Source organism: Branchiostoma floridae, chromosome 14, assembly GCF_000003815.2.
Source record: "Branchiostoma floridae strain S238N-H82 chromosome 14, Bfl_VNyyK, whole genome shotgun sequence".
Taxonomy (NCBI): domain Eukaryota; kingdom Metazoa; phylum Chordata; class Leptocardii; order Amphioxiformes; family Branchiostomatidae; genus Branchiostoma; species Branchiostoma floridae.
This window is the reverse complement of record NC_049992.1, coordinates 20110069-20121001: the sequence shown is the minus strand read 5'-3', so window position 1 is coordinate 20121001 and position 10933 is coordinate 20110069. Positions and strand designations below refer to the sequence as shown.

Below are 10933 nucleotides of genomic sequence, written 5' to 3'. Positions count from 1 at the left end.
CTATTCCGTAAAGCTTTTTGAAGTGCGAGTGTAGGTTTTCAGCTGGAATCGTTTCGTGGTCGTCAGTTTTGTCATTAGATTTGTACTCTTGAAGTGACCAAAAGCCCGAAGGGTTGTTATCGGATAATAAATTTAGTTGCTTAAAGATCTTTTCTTTGTGCCCTTTCTTGACTTTCCGTATAAGTCTGGTGTATTGTTTTTTCTTAACGAAATAGGATCATCGAATATGAGGGTCGCGTGGATTTTTGGAGAGAAGCTTAGCAAGGTTTTGCAGTTCACGTCTAGCAGAAGCGCATGTTTGATTAATCCATTTCTTCTTGTTTGATTGTTTTGAACTGGGTTGTCATTTCGTCTTTTTTGTGCTATGTAGGGTAAGAGACTTTTTTCCGGCTTCTTGTAATGGTGTAGTGAGGTCTTGTAGTGCAATCTCTAATGATTCTGGTTTTAGCTCGTAATTTTTGTGGATGAATCTGTCAATGTTTGAGGAAAAAGATACTGAGTTAATTATTTCGGTGAACTTTTCACTAGAATCCGAATTCCATGTAAATCTTCTATAAGGTATTGTCGACAGTTTACCTTTTGTTGGGATTTAAGTGGTTTTGGGTTGCCTTCTAACAGTAGAGTGAGTTTGCAATGGTCGGAGAGTGGCGATAATGCTTTAATGTGAAAGAAGATTGATTTACGGAGAACTATGTCCTCGCTAGCTAGTACATAGTCTACTACACTACATCATTTGGCTGATAGCACTTTGGTTTACCAAGGAGGTCTCCGGGCGTTCTCCCGTTAAGTATTCTAACTTTGCTATTGATACAAAGGTCTATTAGATTTTTACCAAAAACTGTTGGTTGAGTTTCATCCACATTGGATCTAGGGAGAGGGTGGTCAAAACTATAGTCTTTTGGAAGAATTTTACAATAGATAATCGGGGTGTCATCTGTGACATAATCATTCAGGGTTCCTACTCGGGCGTTAAAGTCACCCCCCACCAATATGTCCCCAATATTACTGTAATGTGAGATGTCTTCTTCCAATATGTCAAAAATGTCACATGTTCTGTTTGCATGAATAGTTGATCTCTGAGGACTAATGTACACAGACGCTAGATATATGTTTCTGTCACTGTTAAATAACTGTTTATCTAATCTAACCTATAGAATGTCTTCGCTTTTGTTTTCCAATTTAGTGACTAGATTTCTGTATTGTTTTTTGAATAGGAATAGAATCCCACCCGAATTCCTTCTAGCCTTCTTAGATTTAGTTCTACAGCTACTAAAATAAAGATAATCAGGGAAAGATAACTCACCAGTGTGCCAGGTCTTCATAAGGGAAAAGAAGTCAAACCCATTGAGCTCATTCATAAACTTACTATCCTAACTTTTTACCGAGTCCGTGAATGTTCCAGAAACCTATGGATATACCAAAGTTTCTAGTTTTGCAAGGGTTCAAAGATAGTCTACTCCTCGGCATCTGAGTCCGTTGAGGAATACACATATTCATACAAATAGTTGAGGTCGCAAATTATGTCCGAAAGATGTTCCGTGCTGGTTGCGTGTCCGACGTCTACTGCTAACACTGCCCCGCCATACGCCTAGGTGGAGGAGGGCCATTCCTGGGGTAGTTAAAGTACGGGAACGGCGGAGGTCTGGGCCACGGGGGAAGTACTCCACCTGCTGGGGGACGGCCATACATCTCTGCTGGGGAGGGCCATTCTTAAAACCAGGGCGGGAAGAAGAATGGAGCAGGGTCAGGAGGGACCGGGCCGTTTGGCATATCGGGTGCGCAGAAGTTCACCGGGCCGTTGGCGTTGTTAGCACCGTGCGGTGGAGGTGTGAACGCTCTCTGATATGTGTTCTCGCTCCGGTTTGAAGATACACCTGGTGAAGGCATAGGCTGCTTGTGGGACGTGTCGCCATTTCTGTAAGACCCATCTGGAGAGAAGGGTGGTTTCATTTTTCCGTCTTTCCTTCTGGGCCGGAACTCACCAGGCATACCAGATCTGAAGGGGGCCCCGCGTCTGCTAGGCGGGGGACAGTTGTCATCCTTCCTTCCGAGTTGCGGAGGGGGAGAAGGGTAACTCCTGTTGGCCTTGGCCTTGCCTGCGTTGTCATAGCTGGAGCGTTGTGAGGATCTTGGCTGAACCATCTGCTACAGATCTGTTTCAACACATAAGTCCCGGTCCCGCCAACACTCAGTCTCGGGGGAAACCAGTGCCTTGTGTCGAGTCAGCCAAAGGACTTGACTGATCTGATTTAAGTGTACATTACCCTCGTGAGACCTATGCCTGAGTACGCATATGTTTAACTGGTGGACTGTAGCAAAGAACAGTCCATCGAGAGAGTACAGCGGAGAGCGCTCAGGATAATCTCACTAGGGATTAGACCCACTGTACCAGCCTTACAAATCTTGAAAGAAAGGCCAGAAGCGGCCGCAGTGGAACTGTTAAAGGGTATGCTAGAGGAAAGCCACCCTATACATGTTCTGGTCCCACCAACAAGGTCTATGGCCAAAGGGCGAAGGCTCAGAAATAAGTCCGAACTCACTGTACCAACAGCCCGTACAGTTCTCAGTAACTCGTTTCGTCACCAAGCTATTCGTCTGTACAATGAGTCAAATGGATATATATAAGGACTTATCCAGTATTGTTCTTGTGACCTTATCGTGACTTCTTGGCGCCAATATGTGTAAATCGTATTTCCCTAATTTTAGTATCTGTAACGCAAGGTTACCAGTTTACGGTCAATTTGTGTAGGGAAAGCGCACTGGCTAAAGTCAAAGGCTCTCTTTTTGGAAAATATTTTAGTCGGTCTGCCTCAACTTCTGTGTTGCATCATATTTCTTCTGTTGGATTTATCACCGTGCGAGCTTCTTCAATAAACAAGTCTGCTGCCAAGAATTCTTTCAGGGTGACCAGTTTACGTTCAGTTGGTGTTTCTCCCTGGGATTATTTTTCTAAAGGCCATATAATTGATATTTTCCCATTAAAAGTTCCCTAAGTAGTCCACTGAGACAACACGATGGATAAATGTGTACATCGACGCCATGCCGTGCACTTTGCATCGCCACTAAACGTGCCGATAAGTCATCTTTGCCTCAACAGAACGCCACTCTTATCGCCATGCTGTTCCACAACTTGCCCAAAGTTACTCATGACATCGGCGACGCATTTATATGATTTTATCAATTGTATAGATAGTTATTGGCCTTGAAACGCGTTCAGTATACATATGGCTTCATCGAGCCGTTCCCTCTCCACATGAATTTGGCTAAAACAGCGCCCCTTAGCGAATTTGCCCTGCTCTTCAGTGCACAAGCTTGAACTGCATAGTCACGTGATACAACATGGCGTTCAAAAACTACCGGCTAGGTGACAACAGTCAATTGTTTTCATGTAATCTTTAAGACTTCCTTTGGATAACAAATATTTATAAAATCACCATGGAATCTTGAGATAAAAACGGCAGGTTTGGTTTTAGACGATGTTGCAGTTGATATAGCGATTGTGGGATTTAGAAAGAGGGGACGAAGTTAGCGGTTGAGAATTACGATCAAAACCGGGCCATCTATAACAGTGTTCTACGATCCCATGCGTCAATTTAAACTGTTGTCAGGCTTTTCAAATGTTTAGTCGGTTGCTGGATGCAAACATATATCATAAATAAGATCCATACACATAGATCATATAGACGTACTTCTTGCCTGCTGAAAAACATTTTCTTTTTCAGAATTCACCTCGAAGTCTGCATCTGCCTATATTACCCCCCTCACATTATATACGATCTTCGGACGTACTTCGCGATCGCAGGAAGGTCGGCTGTTATTAAGATTAATATGGTCCAAAAACTGTTCCCGTCACATATAAGCGAGGCTCGTACGATCATTTCAAAATAAATCTATGATATTGAACCTCCCTTGACCTTCCCTTGACCTCTTGCACGCGGACAAAGTAACACAAAAAGTTCCTCACAGAAAGGCAAAATATCAATAAATGTTGTTTCTTTTGTTGTCGTAATTGTGTCACAAAGCCAGCCTATAAACTGCCACAGGGGCCACAATGTCAGAACTACCCTGACATTCAGTATTTGTAAACAAAAGGAAGTCGGGCGAAAGTCGCCCGAAAGTCGCCCGACTGACGGGCGTTCGCCATCCAATTTGCGCTCGATGATTAATAACTAGGTCTGTGCTAGATTTACGCACGGCTATCAATCGAAAGTCGACCGATACCCTTGCGAGGTACGCACGATTTGCACGCACGATCTGCGACTTGGTAACGAGCTCTGCGATCTCCTGCGACTTGTCAGTTATGTTAAGAACATGTTTCGCTGCTCTGCGACCATCGTACGACCCTAAAAATCGCCGGCGATCCCTACAACTCGCAAGATGATCGAGAGAACACCGGACGTCTTACTCACGAAAATGTCGTTTAGAGATCGTAGTCTAGTCTTCTGATCGATTTTCGTTCCTAATGTGAGGAGGGTATAAGTGACCGTAAACTGGCCCTGCACGCGCACGTAAACTGGTAAGCTTGCGTTACTTGGGGTTTGCCCTTAAAGTATATAACTGTCAACTTTGTGTGAATTTAAAATGCATTGTTGATGTTTGTGTAAAAACAAAACAATTCAGTGGACATGCCTTTAACATTGTACACTGCCAGTTGATTCCCAATAAAGTTCATTTTTTTCTTAAAATTTTGAAACCAAAACATGTCAAGATAATTTTCATTGCTTGCTGAAAATTGAATACAAAAGAACAAAAAGAACCACAAGAAATATGTATATCAGCGAATCAAAATGGGCTCCAAAAAGACCCCATACGGTCAGATTAGTTTTTAAAATGTATTGGTCGGATGAGACTTAAATTCTGTAAGATAATTCATTTAAATTTACACTGTTTGCATTATCATAGACATATATTCAGGACGGGAAACATTTACCATATATCAGCACCGATATACAAGCAGCTTATTAAGATTGACCTACCTTGTAGACGAGTGTGTCTTTATGTAGCACATGAGTGCATATTTTAGAATGTGTTTTTTTCCAGGTATATCGACCAACAATGAAGACCCCAACACTAGTCCTGGCCGCCATCTTGGCCATGGCTGTGGGTATGTACTGAATTTTCTACTCCCAATTTAACTTCAATGGCAAGTAGTCTTGTGGATCGATGTATTCAAATTTTAAAGGACAGACGTTTAAATCTGAAAAGTATCGATGTATATAGCCTTGCATGACCTGCATTATACAGAAGATACAGCGCTTTACTTGTTTTCTGGTTTACAGAATACAGTTAAAAAGAAAATTCTTACTTTTAAGCGATTGCAATGCGTATAGCCAAACGCTGATTTTTTTTTGCAAACACGTTATTTCCATGCTATTTCCATGCTAAATATGTTAACCCTATTCAGACCGGACTTTTTGGTCAATCCTGGACGGGGGGAAGGGGGCTTTTGAGTCCTGAGCCATTTCTGACTCCTGTAATTCTTAAATGACTTATGACCAACAAATTTTCAAAGAATGTTTTAGACGTAATAGTTAAAAACTGTAATAAAACTGACGCTTTTATAGTAATATGACGTCATCATTTTGATTGTGTTCGCAGTATTATAGAAAAGAAATATAATATAGAAATTTCGTCTGTATCTGTATCTATATAGCCGGTATAACCGCCGTTCGGCGTAACACACCAGCTTCGCAGGCACGCGGCGCGGCAGCAGCTGGTTATATTACACCGAACGACCCGTCACACCTAACTTTTGCACATCTATCTGCAAGCGTTCTTTGAAGCTATTCAGAGAAGATGCCCCTACTGTGCTTGGTGATAACAAATTCCACTCTACGATAGTTCTGGGAAAATACGAATTTTTGAACACATCAATCCTATGTTGGTAACTCTTGTATTTGAAGTCATGGCTGTTTCTTGTTTGCCTGTCATTAAACGGTTGCAATGGCAACACCAAAAATGGCAATTTTTTCCCATGAGTTCTAAAAATTGTTGCCAGCTAAAAAACTATTGGAAAATTCACTAAATTTGGTGGCCCTAGTATAGGCCGCTTCTGCCGTTAAATGACATTACATTTGGCGCAGGCCTCAAAAGCACCCCCACCCCACCCCGTGTGAATAGGGTTAAACCAATTGTCAAGCATATTATCGAAAAATAGTTAGACATGCTGTCACATGAGATCGTGTTATTGTTTATCCCAATTCGACAGGGAAATAATGTAATCGTAATAATAAGATTTCTTTCATTTTTGTTGTTGTTAAAGCAGGTTCTGCTTCATTACATCTGTCATGTTTGCGTCTGTCATGGTTGCGGACCAATCAGTTTGCATCAGTAGAGAGAGAGACATTAATTTAACTGAAGGCAAAGTAACGTTGTTTTACTGTTTTCTTACAGTGGGGGATTCTGCCAACATGGAGAAGATTGTACGTCAGCTTCGATTGTTAGCAGGTCAGGTAACGTTTTATGAACAATATTTAATCAAATTTATATGTATTGCATGGTGGCAATATACATATTACATGCAAGCATAGTACTCATTTATTATTGAATGCAGATGGCTAATGTTTGACGTATTAACTAGATTGTGTCGGAGTTACATGACATCCATGACTTATCTAAAATAGATATTAAAACTTGCATTGACTTGTAGAGGAGGAAACAATTGATGATGCATCAGTGACCCACGCCGATGAGGAAACTACACAAAGTGATGGGTCACCTATCAACTCTAAGGAGACAAAACTTCTGGATCTCTTGAAAAAGCTTATTGCATCAAAGTCAGAACAAAAAGGTTAGTGGGAGGGGGGTTCATGTGGTGTTTTTGTTGCCCAGGTAATTTCAGTAGTTTGTTTGTAACATGGTGTTAAGTGTTTGTTTTGTACAGAAAATATCATGCAGTGTTTGCACATTAAAATGCCTTCGAGAAATTGATTACAAATTATTTCAATTTTATTACAGTTACAGAAACTTTGACGTTAGCATTAGCTAGCCCCGTCGTTATGCCTGAGGGTCAGGGACTATTGGTGGTATTAAGTATGTTCTACTGCTTCTCGATCCTAACTGTTATGCTTTTCAGTATCTAATGCCATTACACATAATGTATGAATACCAACGTCATTCACTGTTTCTATTCAGAAATGCCGGAGGAAAAACGGCCTTCAGACGTAGAACAGAACTACGACGTTGAAGAAATTGGAAGTCAAGATTCCACATTTGAAGGTAACGAATACGGCCTTGTTCCCTCTGGATAAAATTGGCCTATACGTGCACGTTATATTTGTCGTTAACCTAAATACGTATAATGACGGAAAAGTGAATACTGACTGTTATACGTGCTTTCCATTATCCCATAAATATGAATTCTCCCAATTTTTCAATGACAAAAATTGAATGACATGGTGATAAAAGTATATATGTATGTATGGTTCAACAGCTGCAGAAGAGGACAAGGAAGCTGCAAATAAAGAGCTAAACTACAACGTCGCAGGAATCGGAGATAACGGCTCAACTTTTGAAGGTAACGATCATGACTCTTATTGTCTCTGTTACGTAATAGCCAATAGCACCTAAACGGTTTTAGTATTTAAAGTACAGGTTTGCAGTGACTGGATAGTGACTATTGTGTAGTGTTTTCATATTTGTCAAAACCTAACTTTGTATTGCTTTACCTTGTCACAACATGAATCTTAAACTGTGAGGTATCACTGATGTAAACTATCTGGCTTCAGTCTCTTACTGACTGCCGTACTGATAACATTGGTGCAGGGCAGGGCTAGGACACTGCAAACAAAAGTGTCACATAGTCTCTTTAACACACTTATATAATATAGATAAAGACTTAATTTGGTGGCACATAAAGATGGGATACTTTTGCTTCCTCTAAATGGGAAGAATAGAAAGTAACAGTCTGATAGGAATCAGTCTGGTAGGGAAACAATCAATTTGACTGGTGGTCAAACTGTGCAGCTTGTGCAATGGAGTGCAGTATGTGCTTGTACACTCATGTCTAGAAGATACAAACTTGTAAGTCACTCTCACTAAGTTCTTCGATGGTAGAAGGAACACTGTGAGCAATGAACCCAGGAGAGTCTTAATCACCGTTCCGCCGGTGGGGACCAAGTTTCTATGGTAACTGTACACGGACATAACTATATTTGGGACACAGTCCTGTGGCTTTCCATGAAACTGCCCAGGATATAACTCATCGTGATTAAGACATAGAAAAATGTACCTTTCACTAATAGATAAGGAAATGTATAATAAGTAGAGTAGCACTTCTATACTAGAAAAAAGATTTAGAGAGAAAGAGAGAGAGAGAGAGAGAGAGAGAGAGAGAGAGAGAGAGAGAGAGAGAGAGAGAGAGAGAGAGAGAGAGAGAACAAAGAGGTACCGACGTGACATCGACTCCTCGTGTTTTCTTGGATTTTGTGTGTCCGAACTAACATCGACAGCTAATCGTACGAGCTCCATGTAAGGGACGTCATCGAATCCAGCTACCACACTACCACTACCATTACACTTGCAATATTGTAATGTGTCAAAGAAAACAATTCACATGGCATGGCACTAAACGTACATATACGATGTTTTACTAGGCAGTGGGGAAGGTGAAGAAGCAGATGTAGAAGAAGAGCCAGCCTACGATGGGGCAGTAATCGGACATTACAGTTCCGCCTTTGAAGGTAATCACTGTAAGTTCCCTTGGTACAAAATATCTATAAGAACTGACATTGTGTTTATCTGTAAGTAGAGATACATAATTCCATTGTAGCAAATGAGTATCACAAATTTTCAATTTACCCTTTGTCTACTTCAACCCTGCATCGTCTTCATTTTTTGAAAACATACAATTTTTACATGAATTTTTACTCGTAGATGAGTATAGCCCAGGACCTAGAGTTAGCTTTTACTAGCTTTAGACTTGTGGTATTGTTTTTACACTGTTTGAATATTTTATGTTACCTGCAATTAGCCCACGGGCAAGTATTTGCAATAAACTTTACTATTATTTAAGAAAAAGATGTGATTACAATTGAAGGTTCAATGTCCTACTAGCTAAGGACAGTGGTAAAGGAGATACAAATGTATCACATGTCAATGAACATAAAATCATACTCATTGGTAACACCGATAAATGCCAATTTTCCTAAACGATCTACATGTAAAAAAAATACCATATCTACCTAGGAATTTAATTAGGCACCACTCCTGCTCTTACACTTGGACTCGTGGACCAGAGTCAAGTTAATAATTTGCAGGGATCTTGGCCCACAATAACTCCTAAGCTCCAAGATATTTTGGATATTGAATATTTTACCAAAGCCTGGGGAACTGGAACCACAAGCATAGGTCAGCAATGCAATCTAAATGTGGAATTTCATCATAATGTAGGATCCCAAAATGTTATAGCAGGACATTCTACTGACGGCTTCAATCAGACCAAAAAGGCAGTCCCTGCATTTCTGGCTGCGGCAGCGAAAGAAATAGGAGGGAAAGTCGTCAGCAAGCTTGGCGACAGGATCGCGGAAGGTGTAGTGGAAAACCACCAGGAGAAGGTGGTGAGCGGTCTGCAGGACTACCTGGGGAAACAGATGGACAAGTTTGACGATGAGTACAAAGACCTGTTGAAAGACACCAGTGGACTTGCGGCGGGTTTGAACCGCCCGGTCGAGGAGGTGAGTAAAAGGAGGGAAAGTCAATGGCTTTTGTGTATAATAATCTCAGTCTTCTATATTTGTCAGTACCATCCTGGTTCTATTGATTGAGAGACACGGGATGATGAACATCACAAATGTTTAATGGATGATGATTCCCCTTCTTGTATCACTACTCTCTTACATTCTTCCTCTACAAAACTCCGCGCACGCCCTTGCCCTGGGTTCGGTACTTCTAGAATGGATGAAGCGTAGATTACCGAAATACAGAAAACAACTTGTGGAATGTCCCTTATCAACAGCCGTATGTTGATCATTTGTACTTGTCAGGCGGACATTCAGCTTCTTCCCAAGGCAGGAGCCACGATGGGTAACATGTATGCACCACCAGGCTGGGAGATCCGCCATAAGTACAAGTACAAGGATGACAGGTTGGTGTATTCACTACACGATGGGTAACATGTATGCACCACCAGGCTGGGAGATCCGCCATAAGTACAAGTACAAGGATGACAGGTTGGTGTATTCACTACACGATGGGTAACATGTATGCACCGCCGGGCTGGGAGATCTGCCATAAGTACAAGTACAAGGATGACAGGTTGGTGTATTCACTACACGATGGGTAACATGTATGCACCACCAGGCTGGGAGATCCGCCATAAGTACAAGTACAAGGATGACAGGTTGGTGTATTCACTACACGATGGGTAACATGTATGCACCACCGGGCTGGGAGATCCGCAATAAGTACAAGTACAAGGATGACAGGTTGGTGTATTCACTACACGATGGGTAACATGTATGCACCACCAGGCTGGGAGATCCGCCATAAGTACAAGTACAAGGATGACAGGTTGGTGTATTTACTACACTATAGGTAACCTGTATGCACCATCAGGCTGGGAGATCCGCCATAAGTACAAGTACAAGGATGACAGGTTAGTGCATTCACTACACGATAAGTAACATGTATGCACCCGCCATTAATACAAGTACAAGGATGACAGGATGGTTAACGACTTTCAACTCAGTCAACTATAATGTTAGGTATACTAAACCTATTTGAGGCTTTCCTTTATATATTTTTACAATTATAATTTAGTGGTATAACCAGAATAAATAAAAACCATGAAGATTTAGTGGTATTGCCATTGCTACTTTAGTTGGTCTTATTTCATTACGTTCATCATTATCAACAATTAGTTTGATTTATTCCGACCATTTAAAGAGATACAGGCAAGGGCAGCTCCGGTGGACAAACAGCAGCCTTCACCTAC

The 10933-nt window shown here is 41.3% G+C and overlaps 1 protein-coding gene across 1 annotated transcript in view; it reads left to right on the top strand.

Annotated features, from left to right (window-relative positions):
- The first annotated feature begins 6410 nt into the window (after positions 1 to 6410).
- The window catches only part of LOC118430231, a 50801-nt gene continuing 46278 nt past the window's right edge, over positions 6411 to 10933 (top strand). Inside the window, exons 1-6 of the mRNA XM_035840940.1 lie at positions 6411 to 6447; positions 6650 to 6790; positions 7135 to 7218; positions 7433 to 7516; positions 8595 to 8681; positions 9391 to 9674. Coding sequence (XP_035696833.1) covers positions 6411 to 6447; positions 6650 to 6790; positions 7135 to 7218; positions 7433 to 7516; positions 8595 to 8681; positions 9391 to 9674 — 717 coding nt within the window. The remainder of the gene's footprint in view (positions 6448 to 6649; positions 6791 to 7134; positions 7219 to 7432; positions 7517 to 8594; positions 8682 to 9390; positions 9675 to 10933) is intronic.